The sequence below is a fragment of the Malaclemys terrapin genome, chromosome 2 (genome assembly GCF_027887155.1).
Source record: "Malaclemys terrapin pileata isolate rMalTer1 chromosome 2, rMalTer1.hap1, whole genome shotgun sequence".
NCBI classification, from domain to species: Eukaryota; Metazoa; Chordata; order Testudines; family Emydidae; genus Malaclemys; species Malaclemys terrapin.
Window position 1 is genome coordinate 40,527,191 of NC_071506.1, and position 12,960 is coordinate 40,540,150.

The following is a 12,960-nucleotide window of genomic DNA, read 5'->3' on the forward strand; positions in this document are numbered from 1 at the left end:
ATCTCAGCCTAGCTAGCCCATCCTTAATGGTATTCATGCACATCACATACCAAGCTGCACACATGCATGCACACCCATTCAGTAGGAATGGTAACCTTTGCTCAGAAGAGGCGCAAGGTCAAGTCACAAAAAGGGTATGTCTACACTACGGGATCAATCCAAATTTATATCATTCGAATTTTGGAAACAGATTGTATAAAATCGAATGTATGCGGCCACACTAAGCACATTAATTTGGTGGTGTGCGTCCATGTACCGGGGCTAGCGTCGATTTCCGGAGCATTGCACTGTGGGTAGCTATCCCATAGCTATCCCACAGTTCCCGCAGTCTCCTCTGCCCATTGGAATTCTGGGTTGAGATCCCAATGCCTGATGGGGCCAAAAACATTGTTGCGGGTGGTTCTGGGTATATCCTCCCCCCTCTCCAGGGAAGCAACGGCAGACAACCGTTTCGCGCCTTTTTCCTGGGTGAACAGTGCAGACGCCATACCACGGCAAGCATGGAGCCCGCTCAGCTCAAGACAGCAGTCATGAACATTGTAAACACTTCGCGTGTTATCGTACAGTTTATGCTGAACCAGAACCTGCAAAACCCAGGTGGCGAGGAGTAGGCTACGGCAGCGCGGCGGCGAGAGTGATGAGGATATGGATATGGAATTCTATCAAACCGCGGGACCCGGTGCTTTGGAGATCATGCTGTTAATGGGGCAGGTTATAGCAGTGGAACGCCGATTCTGGGCCCGGGAAACAAGCACAGACTGGTGGGACGGCATAGTGTTGCAGGTGTGGGACGATTCCCAGTGGCTGCAAAACTTTCGCATGCGTAAGGGCACTTTCTTGGAACTTTGAGACTTGCTTTCCCCTGCCCTAAAGCGCCAGAATACCAAGATGAGAGCAGCCCTCACAGTTGAGAAGCGAGTGGCGATAACCCGGTGGAAGCTTGCAACGCCAGACAGCTACCGGTCAGTCAGGCATCAATTTGGAGTGGGCAAATCTACTGTGGGGGCTGCTGTGATGCAAGTAGCCAAAGCAATCACTGAGCTGCTGCTACGAAAGGTAGTGACTCTGGGAAATGTGCAGGTTATAGTGGATGGCTTTGCTGCAATGGGATTCCCTAACTGTGGTGGGGCGATAGATGGAACCCATATCCCTATCTTGGCACCAGAGCACTAAGGTACCCAGTACATAAACCACAAGGGGTACTTTTCAATGGTGCTGCAAGCGTCACAAGGGACGTTTCACCAACATCAACGTGGGCTGGCCGTGAAGGGTTCATGACGCTTGCGTCTTCAGGAACACTAATCTGTTTAAACGGCTGCAGCAAGGGACTTACTTCCCAGACCAGAAAATAACTGTTGGGGATGTTGAAATGCCTATAGTTATCCTTGGGGACCCAGCCTACCCCTTAATGCCATGGCTTATGAAGCCATACACAGGCAGCCTGGACAGGAGTCAGGAGCTGTTCAACTACAGGCTGAGCAAGTGCAGAATGGGGTAGAATGTGCATTTGGCTGTTTAAAAGGTTGCTGGCGCTCGTTACTGACTCACTCAGACCTCAGCCAACCCAATATCCCCGTTGTTATTGCTGCTTGCTGTGTGCTCCACAATCTCTGTGAGAATAAGGAGGAGACCTTTACGGCGGGGTGGGAGGCTGAGGCAAATCGCCTGGCTGCTGATTATGCGCAGCCAGACACCAGGGCGATTAGAAGATCACACTAGGAAGCGCTGCGCATCAGAGAAGCTTTGAAAACCAGTTTCATGACTGGCTACGGTGTGAAAGTTCTGTTTGTTGAAAACCCGCCCCCTTGATTGACTCATTCCCTGTAAGCAAACCACCCTCCCCCTTAAATCACAGCTTGCTTTTAAAGGAAATAAAGTCACTATCGTTTAAAAATCATGTATTCTTTATTAATTGATTATAAACATAGGGAGAGAACTGACAAGGTAATCTGGGTGAGGTTTGGGAGGAGGATAGGAGGGAAATAAAAGGCCACTGAAAAAATTCAATATAATGACAGCCTTTTGGTTGGGCTGTCCACTGGGTGGAGTGGGAGGGTGCACGGAGCCTCCCCCACCGCATACTTACATGTCTGGGTGAGGAGGATATGGAACATGGTGAGGGGGGAGGGAAGTTATACAGCGGCTGCAGCGGCAGTCTGTTATCCTGCTGCCGTTCCTGAAGCTCCACCAGATGCCAGAGCATGTCCGTTTGATCACGCAGCAGCCCCAGCGTTGCAGCCTGCCACCTCTCATCTCGAGCATCCCTCATAACCTCACGTTCACTGGCATCTTTCCTATATTTAGATACCGTGTCCTTCCACTCATTCAAATGAGCTCTTTCATTACGGGTGCATTCCATTATTTCCGAGAACATCTTGTCTCGCGTCCTCTTTCTCCGCCACCTTATCTGAGATAGCCTTCGGGACGGAGGAGGGAGGGTTGAAAAAAAGGAGAGAAATTTTTAAAATTATACATTTTACAGAACAATGCTTATAATCTTTCATGGTGAACAACACTATTCACATTACATAGCACGTGATTTCAGTACAAGGTCGCATTTTCCATCTTAATATTGAGTGCCTGTGGCTTTGGTGTTAGAGATCACAGATGCAGGTCCAGGCAACAGAATTCAGCTTGCATGCGGCCATGGTAAGCCATTGTCTTTCGGCTTCTGCGCCCTCCTTTCCCACATACCAAGCAAAGCCCGTTGACTGCTGCGGTTTTTCTGTTAACCTTCAGCAGCAGAAAACAAACTAACCGCCCCCACCCATCCAAGTCTCTGGGATGATCGCTTTATCCCTCTCCCCCACCGCGTGGCTGGTAACAGGGAAGATCCCTGCTAGCCAAACGCGAAAAGCTATGGGCCAATTCCCCTCCCCCCACGCTTGGCTAACTGCAGGGAAGGATTTCTTTTCAGCCACAGGCAAACAGCCCAGTAGGAACGGCCACCTCTGTCCCCTTAATTAAATTTCTGTATTTCAATCAGGTTACCATGAGCGATATCACTCTCCTGAGGATTACACAGCGAGATAAAGAACAGATATTGCTTGAATGCCAGCAAACACCGGAATCATACGCTGCCAGGCTTTGTCATGCAATGATACCAGATTACTTGCTACTCGCATGGCATAGTCAAGTGTCCTACCATGGAGGATGGAATAAGGCTGTTCTGCCCAGAAACCTTGTGGCAAGGCTTTTGGAGTACCTCCAGGAGAGCTTCATGGAGATGTCCCTGGAGGATTTCCGCTCCATCCCCAGACACGTTAACAGACTTTTCCAGTAGCTGTACTGGCCGCGATTGCATCCCAAGTCCTCAGGGCAAAGTAATCATTAAAAAACACTTGCTTTTAAAACAAGTTTTATATTTTAAAAGGTAAACTCACCTGCGGTCCCTTCCATTGGGTCATGGTCTTGGATACTGGCTTGGGAGGGTACTTCAGTCAGGCTGAAAAAAAGATCCTGGCTGTTGGGGAGAACGGAGTGCTGTGTGCTCTCCGCAAGCTCATCCTCCTCCTCCTCCTCTTCCCCGTCCGCAGAATCCTCAGGTGTAGCTGATGAGATTATCCCCGCCTCGGAATCCACGGTGAGAGGTGGGGTAGTGGTGGCACCCCCCCTAGAACTGCATGCAGCTTGGCGCAAAAGCGGCATGTCCGTAGCTTTGAGCCGGAGCGACCGTTTGCCTCCTTTGTCTTTTGATAGGCTTGTCTGAGCTCCTTGACTTTCAGGCGGCACTGATCTGAGTCCCTGTTGTGGCCTCTCTTCATCATGCCCTTGGAGATTTTTTCAAAAGTTTTGGCATTTCGTCTTTTCGAACAAAGTTCTGCTAGCACTGAATCCTCTCCCCATATAGTGATCAGATCCAGTACGGTCCATGCTGGTGCTCTTTTTTGATTATCGGCCTACATGGTTACCTATGCTGATGAGCTATCTGTGGTCACCTGTGCTCTCCACGCTGGGCAAACAGGAAATGAAATTCAAATGTTCGCGGGGCTTTTCCTGTCTACCTGGCCAGTGCATCCAAGTTCAGATTGCTGTCCAGAGCGGTCACAATGGTGTACTGTGGGATAGCTCCCGGAGGCCAATACCATCGAATTGCGGCCACACTAATCCTAATTCGAAATGACAATATCTATTTTGGCGCTACTCCGCTCGTCGGGGAGGAGTACAGAAATCGATTTTAAGAGCCCTTTATTTCCAAATAAATGGCTTCATCGTGTGGACGGGTGCAGGGTTAATTCGATTTAATGCTGCTAAATCCGAATTAAAGTCATAGTGTAGACCAGGCCAAAGGTATGGCAAGATAGGATAAAGGTGCCTGGGAAGAACTGAGTGGGGAAACTTCCACATTGCCTGATGATCTCCATTTCAAGAACACTAACATTCATTACATTCCATCCTGACAAAACTTTAATAAACCCCCAAATTAATTTCTATTTGTTAAGCAACATAGATCACAGTAATACTATAGAACTGGGCTGCATAAAAGATTAGCAATTCCTATTTCTTAGCTGTTTCAGTGCCATAGGAAGAAATACAACAGACTCAATGGGTACCTATACACAGCCCAGGACAGCAAGTCTCAGAGCCTGGGTTGACTGACCTGGGCTTGAGCTATGGTGCTAGAGACAGCTGTGTGGTAATTGGGGTGCAGGCTGGAGCTCGGGCTCTGAAGCCCATCCTGTTCCCTAGGCTTCAGAGCCCGAGCCCAAATGTCTACACAGCTATTTTCAGTGGTGTCCTGCAAACCTGAGTCTGTCAACCCAGGCTCTGAGATTCGCTGCAATGGGCTGCCAGTCACTGTGAAGATGTACCTTGAAAGGGCCATTTCACATGGGCCTATGCAAATACAATCTGCACTTACATCTATCTTGTGAGCACAATACAAATACCCATTTTCAGACAGTAAGGGTGGCCAAACACTCCATACCCAGAAAACCACAAAGCAAAGCTGTACTGACTGCCAAAGATTAATACGATCCAGTGGTTTGGTTTTACAAGGTTTCAGTTGTATTTTGACATGGAAAAGGCCTTGATCTGCTGGCCCAAAAATGTCTACATAATAAAAATTTGAATTTAACTTTAATTAAAGTAACTTCCCTGCTTTAGAGAGGCTCTGCGCTCCTCACCTTCCCCCTGCAGTACACCCAGAAATGTCTGTGGGCTAGCAAACTTCGCTATTAGAAATCTTATTAAATCTCTTCCTGCAAGCCCTGTCCCCACCTAGAGTTCCCCTAGGGTACAAAGATACAGAGAACAGTTTCATATCAAGGCACAGGGATGTATACATGTAACTTAAAGGAATACTCCCTAGTGTGGAGATCAGCTTATTCTGCAAAATGTGCAAAAATTGGAATATCTTTTCTGCTGCCTCATTTGCAAAAAAAAAAAAAGAAAAGAAATCTAGGGCCCAGGCAGCTGAAGAGCACCCAGTGCATTGTCGGAGGAGGGGTTGCCAAGGTGGTTTTCTGCTACCTTTGTGCTCACTTGGTCACCTGGGTCAGTACTACACCAAGCCTGTCCCCCCCAGTGGAAGTTAAAGCAGTCTGAATGGTTTTCCCATATGTTCATCATGGCAACTGGAGACTGCCAGGAAGCTGTGGCCACGCTCCCTAAGCCAGCTGAAGGGAAGTGTGTGTTTTAGGAGCCATGATTCTAGGCCATGAGAGATTCCCTCCATACTCAGACGAGAGTGCCAGCTTTAAATAATAGTAATGTGCAGAGCAACCCAAACACAGGCAAGAATCTGGGCTTGGGTCTTCATGCAGGAGACAGTGGTATTCTGTTGTAGTACACTCAAATGTCAAAACTAATGTTTAATCATTAATGTATAAATACTAGAACCAGGTGAAACTTTTGGCTGTAACTTTCTTCAGCGAATTGTTTCAATTAAACTGCTCCCACCCCTCGCCCCCTAAAAAAAAATCAAAAGTTTCATTGTGGCATTTTTGAAATGTCAACTTTAGATGTGAAACTTTTGTTTCCAAATTTCTTTCAACTTCATTTAGAAAGTTTTTAAAAAGCTCAGAATCAAAACAAAATGTTTCCTTTCATGTTGAATGGTATGTTTCATTTGACTTTTTTTTTTTTTTTTTTCCAATTTTTCAGACTGCCAGCAAACAGGGGAGGAAAAAAAAAAAAAGTCAGATATTAGCACAGCTCTAATAAATACATCTCTGGTGCTGGATGCCTTCCCTTGGCCAGATGGGAAACTCCTACATTTGGTGGTGTCTAAGACCCCGTCTACACTACAGACTTATATTTGTATAACTACGTTGCTCAGGGATGTGACATTGTTATACCGACCTAACCCTCCGTGTAGACAGTCAATGGGAGAGCTTCTTGGGGAGATGGATTAACTACACCAACGGAAGAAGGTCTTCCATTGGCATAGGAGCACGTTCACTTACGTCAGTGTTTCTCAAACTGGGGTCTTTGCTTGTGCAGGGAAAGCCCCTGGCGGGCCGGGCTGGTTTGTTTACCTGAACCGTCCGCAGGTCTGGCCCATCGCGGCTCCCACTGGCCACGGTTCACTGCTCCGGGCCAATGGGAGCTGCTGGAAGTGGCGTAGGCCGAGGGATGTACTGGCCGCTGCTTCCAGCGGCTCCCATTGGCCTGCAGCGGTGGGCCGTGGCCAGTGGGAGCTGCAATCGGCCGGACCTGCGGACGGGGAAGGTAAACAAACTGGCCCGGTCCACCAGTGGCTTTCCCTACACAAGCGGCGACCCCACTTTGAGAAACACTGACTTACGTGCTACAATGGCATAGCTGCATCAGTGCGGCTGTGCCAATGCAGCGCTTCAAGTGTCGATTTGCCCTAAAGCTGGTTCTTTGGAGAGATTAAACATCTGAAATAGTACATTTCTGGTGAAAACTGAAGGCCAAAAGGACTATTGCTTTGGGGTTGTTGGGTTTTTGCCATATTTACAAAACACAAATGGCCCCCCATTTAGATTCCTCCTTTAAAACAGTTTGCTTGATACAGGGACCCCCACCCAAATGTAAGAGTGTCATGCTGCCAAATGTTTTTTAAATTACGTATGTTATTTTGTTTTATAGTTCTTACTCTATGAATCACCTTTCCCTCCTGCGATGTTTGCTAGGCTATGGTGCGCCTCTCTCTACTTTTAACAGTAGAACTCCAATTCATGAAAGCACTCAATTTTTTTTTTTTTATGTTCAGTACCTTTCAGTTTCAATACACAAATGTGATACCATCTGTTATGTATATCAAAGTGATAAATAGTGCGATGCATTTGATACTAGGCAACTTTCTTTTCATTAAGCAGGCTCCATAAATCTGCAAAACAACTCTTTTGCAAACAAGCAATTCGAATGAAAATGCCAATGCTGACTGTATTTTAGTATATATTTCCACTATTAGTGAGTCATATATTTTGAGACACATATGCATTAATTATATGTTGCTAGAACAAACATTAAGGAAAGTGAGAGTTTGTAATAATGCCAACTCTAGGGGAATCAGCTAAATATGAGAAGAAAGGGACATTAATTGATCTCAATTGCATTAGTCATTTACACTCTTGGAGCAAATATACACTGGCATGTGACAAGCTAAAACCCAAGGATTTTTTTGTACTATGAATTTCCTAGCATTGTCACTTTTCTATTCAGGCCTGTGATTAATCCTTTCTAAAACCTAAAGGAAATATTTATTAAATGAAATATCAAACACATTTGAGAATGACATGAGCTAATCCTTATAATGTAAGAAAATATCACTAATATCATTTGACTGGACTATATATTTGTCTGATTTATTCACATAGAACAACAACATACTAAATCACGTGTGGGTATTAATGCACTTCCATATTTTGTTTTTGTTTTTTTAAAAGCTGCTGCAATTATCTACCATCTCCTTCCTTGCTGTCAAATCCATGCTAGTTGTAACTAATGTCCCACTGGTTATTCAGCCTTGTTAAGTCAACAAAATAGTTGTTCTGGAGAGAAAGGGGGAGCGCTATTCCAAACACATTCCATATATAGAAGATGAATTTTATACACATGCTCACCTTGAAAGCCAGAATGATGCTTATGAAGAGTAGAATAATCACAACTAGACAAGTAGGATTTACTGCCATAATCTCTTCCTTGTACGGAAAGTTAGCAGGCTGCAGAAACAAAAACATTATAAATCTCTTGAAAGATTAGGGAGCCACTCCCCAGGCTCTTTAATTAATAATTTATGAGACGGCAGTTAAATCTGATAGCTCTTCTTTGGACCTGTATTTTAGTTTCTGGCACATCTGGATACAATAAGAATTATAACTACAGTGATATCTTCATACTTCAGAAGACAGGACAATTCAATGTAACATGCACATCCTAGTGAAGAGAAAACTGGAGGGCTGTTTTAGGTTTGGGGTTTCTTTGGCCTGTTTGCCTTATAACTAACCCAAGGGAGAATGGACAGAACTTTGGGAAATTTGACAGTCTGCCATCACTGGCATTCTCTAAAGTCAGAGCAAGGTTTGCAAAGAATAAATTCTCTCACAGTGATTGCACCTATTGTCCTATGCACAACTCTCCATTCAGTTTGGGCAGGAACAGCTGGTTGGCAACACAACACATGGTCCTGGGGCAAAAGCACAGGCTTAGGAATCAGGAGAACTGAGTGTTATTCCTAGCTCTGTCAGACTTCCTTTGTGACCTGCAAGTTAACTTCTCTAGACCTCAGGGTATGTCTTGACTACTGGCCGGATTGGTGGGCAGCGATCGATCCAGTGGGGATTGATTTATCACGTCTAGTCTAGACGCAATAAATCGATCCCCGGGCACTCTCCTATTGACTCCTGTACTCCAGCTCGGCGAGAGGCGCAGGCAGAGTTGATGGGGGAGCGGCAGCAGTTGACTCACCGTAGTGAAGACACTGCGGTGAGTAGATCTAAGTACGTCGATTTCAGCTACTTTATTCACGTAGCTGAAGTTGCGTAACTTAGATCGATTCCCCCCCTCCCAGTGTAGACCAGGTTTCAGTTTCCTCATCCATACAACCAGATAATACTCTTCCTACTTCACAGGAAAACTGCTGTTAATGAATAAAATCTTGCATCTGAAAGGCACTTTAAGATCATTAGACAAAAGATGTTAAATCTGCTGCATTGTTTTAAAATAAAAAAAAGAGTGGAAATCATCAAAGATCATCAAATTGTTCTGAAGCATTGCAATGTGCAACTTGCAACTGCAGTTGGAGTAAGTCTCTACTTATAAATGAAATAGTTATTTGCAAAAGAATTTCACTCAGAGGACTTCACTGTAAACCTCCTCTTGTACACAACAGTTTTGAATACCCTTTCTATTTACATTTTAATTAGCCCTGTTCTTCCCCTGAGGCATTAAATGAATCAAACTGTTCTGTCAGTTAATCTGGATTTACACCAGTGTAACTCCTTGTTGTTACTTAGAGCAGAAGTTAGCCCTGTGTCTGAGGAATTTCTCTTTTTTTGTCAGCTGTTTGTGAGAAATTTTCTTTATTTAGAATTTCCATTAAATGTTTTTAATGCTTAAGATCATCAGATGGTACAACAGATTGGAAATAACTACTACATAAATACATTTTCAGCTCCTTGAGAGACGTGTTTTTATTCTTTCCTTGAATTTCATGACTAATATTTTGATCACTTTATTTTCATTATAAAATTTCCTGCTTCTTGCAGAGGTCTAGCTAAATTTAAAATTAATTGCTTCATTGCCTGCAAATGAATTTACTTAACAATATGCTATTTCACACAATATCCTTATCGCAAACACAGTGGAATTACAGTAGAACCTCATAGTTATGAACACCAGAGTTACAAACTGACTGATCAACCACACACCTTATTTGGAACGGAGAGTACACAATCAGGCTGCAGGGACAAAAAAAGTAGAGAGTACAACACTGTATTAAGCATAAATGACTAAAAAAAGTTTAATAAAAGATTTGACAAGGTAAAGAAACTTTCTGTGATTATTTCATTTAAATTAAGTTGGTTAAAACTGGCATTTTTCTTCTCCATAGTAAAGTTTCAAAGCTGTATTCAGTTAATGTTCAGTTGTAAACTTTTTAAAGAACAGCCATAATATTTTGTTCAGAGTTACAAATATTTCAGAGTTAGGAACAACCTCCATTCCCGAGGTGTTCGTAACTCTGAGATTCTACTGTAGTTACTCAGAGACCCAAAAGGAGCTAGAAGTGTGTTGATAAGAGACCTGATGAAAAACAAAAACAAAAAAAAACCCTTAAAAATGCAGAAACTTAAAAGATTTCATGCCATGGAATGTACTTCATGACTACAGCTGTGGGGTCTTGTACTTTGTTAGATAGTCTACCTTATTGGCTGCTGAAGACAGACTTATGAACAGTTACAATAAAATTTCCTGAATATAATTTCTTTGCTACTGAACTTTTTTTTTTTTTAGTACAACAACTAGAACCAATTTGTAACTGGAATGAAGACTCAGACTGACACTTCTGTCATGTTAGACTCTCTGATATCAGAGAACCTCTGTCACAGTTCTGAGATTGGATATGTGTCAAGCCCGTATTTTGTTCAAACCCAAATGGCATATTTCCAGATTTCAACTGTGCTGGAATTTGTTCCTCTGAGGGAAAGAGAGAGGGTGGGGAGGTGGGAAAAAGGAAACGACCAATAAAGTTCCTACTTGTTTAAAGAGCAGGAACATCTGCTAGAGCCATGAACCGTTAACTAGCCAAATTCAACAGCAGCAGGTGCTATTCATCAGGTCCAGGCTTGTCTTTAAGTGTCAGTCAACAGAAATTTCAGATTCTATGGAAATAACAGAGCAAGCTACAATAAGCATCAGTAAGTATAAAATAGGTGACTTTTTGAAGAATTGAATCTAATGGGAATTCTACAGAATGACAGTCAGGATAATTTCTTCTCAGATGACATTTTCCCCACTGTTTTGACTATAAAGCCTCAGGATGGACTTCTGTAGGTCTCCTTCCATGTGGGCTATGCCTCATTCAGGTAAATTTGAGCTCTACGGCAGCAGTACTGTGCAATCAGAGCTTTTTCAACACTTCCCGATTAGTGTGAAAGCTCAAGCCATGCCCCCACTTGGTAGTCCCACATATTCCCTATGACGAAGAGGCTATTTGAAGGCTAACCGAGAGCACAAGATCAACATGTCAACCTGGGAGAAAGAAATATTGTGTTGCAATAAGACTGAAGATAGCACCAAGGTCTCCATGTATGAAAGGTAGGTATGGGGAGAGATTATTTGTATGTTGAAGAGCATTATTCTCAGCTAGAATCATGACTCTGATGAGGCATGTTATACAGGTGATACGGTTAAAGACTGAATTAATATGTGAAATAAGACCAGAGGGCCATATTTTAATGCACAGTAATGAGATAGAAAGCAGAAACATGATGAGACTCAAAGAAATTCAGGTTATCAATTTGACGAATGTTAGCTTTCCTGTTGTCCAAACTGGGATTTCACCATTGCCAGTTCCTTATCGGCACACAGTTTACACCACCACAGTGTGATTTGCACTGTTAGGGTAAGCTATACATATACAATATATATCCACACTAGGGCTTTCTAGTGTTGCAGCTATAGCAGTAACTGAAAATCCAGTACAGAAAAGGCCTGGGAGACAAATTTCAGAACAAGAGCTTGGTGGGTGCACAACTGATGGGGTAGAACTCAGGGGGGAAAAAATGTGAAATGTCATACAAGGTTTGACTTGTCTGTGGCAAAAATTAGTTCACGAGTTTGCAGCTGGATATTCAATTTGTGCATTAATTAAAATGTGGCCTGTGCAGAAGATTTCCTGGACAGACGTCAGGATATGCTTCTACGGGCACAACATTCTGAAGAATCAGAGCAGGCTGCGCAGTGGGGACAGAAGGACGGTGAAGAAATTTGGCAGCATGTGACCTCCAGAAGAAGAAGGAGGAGCGTCCATGTACCAGCAATGCAGATACTGGTGAGCAACTGTTTTCATGTTCTCTCCACAGGTACAAATGCGGAGAGTGGACTAGATGATACATCTGAGGGAAGGGAGCAGAAGGGGACTCCACCGATTGGAAGGCATGAAATGCACTGTCCTAGGGATAGGGGTTCCTCAACCACCGCTCCCAAGAGAAGGAGGCAGGTGGTGGTCGGGGACTGAGTCATCTGTCTGCCATCCCGACCGGGAAAACCGAGAAGTGTGCTGCTTGCCAGGAGCTAGGATTCACGATGTGACAGAGACTGCCGAGACTCATCAAGCCCTCAGATCGCTACCCCTTCCTGCTTCTCCACGTGGGTACCAATGATACTGACAAGAATGACCTTGAGCGGATCACTGCAGACTACGTGGCTCTGGGAAAAAGGATAAAGGAGTTTGAGGCGCAAATGGTGTTCTCGTCCATCCTCCTTATGGAAGGAAAAGGCCCGGGTAGAGACCGTCAAATCGTGGAAGTCAATGAATGGCTACACAGGTGGTGTCGGAGAGAAGACTTTGGATTCTTTGACCATGGGATGGTGTTCCAAGAAGGAATGCTAGGCAGAGACGGGCTCCACTTAACGAAGAGAGGGAAGAGTATCTTCGCAAGCAGGTTGGCTAATCTAGCGAGGAGGGCTTTAAACTAGGTTCACTGGGGAAGGAGATCAAAGCGCTGAGGTAAGTGGGATGCCGGGAGGAAGCACAAGCAGGAGAGCACAAGAGGGGAGGACCCCTGCCTCATACTGAGAAAGCAGGACGATCAGCAAGTTAACTTAAGTGCCTATACACAAATGCAAGAAGCCTGAGAAACAAGCTGGGAGAACTAGAAGTCCTGGCACACTCAAGGAATTATGATGTGATTGGAATAACAGAGACCTGGTGGAATAACTGTTCAGGAAGGACAGGCAGGGCAGAAAAGGTGGAGGAGATGCATTGTATGTAAGAGAGCAGTATGACTGCTCAGAGCTCCAGTATGAAACTGCAGAAAAAACTGAGAA

At 44.3% G+C, this 12,960-nt stretch overlaps 1 protein-coding gene across 1 annotated transcript in view; it reads right to left on the reverse strand.

The window, feature by feature from the left end:
- The window catches only part of LAPTM4B (lysosomal protein transmembrane 4 beta), a 96,101-nt gene that overhangs the window by 27,234 nt on the left and 55,907 nt on the right, over positions 1 to 12,960 (reverse strand). The window contains exon 5 of the mRNA XM_054021057.1: positions 8,034 to 8,132. Coding sequence (XP_053877032.1) covers positions 8,034 to 8,132 — 99 coding nt within the window. The remainder of the gene's footprint in view (positions 1 to 8,033; positions 8,133 to 12,960) is intronic.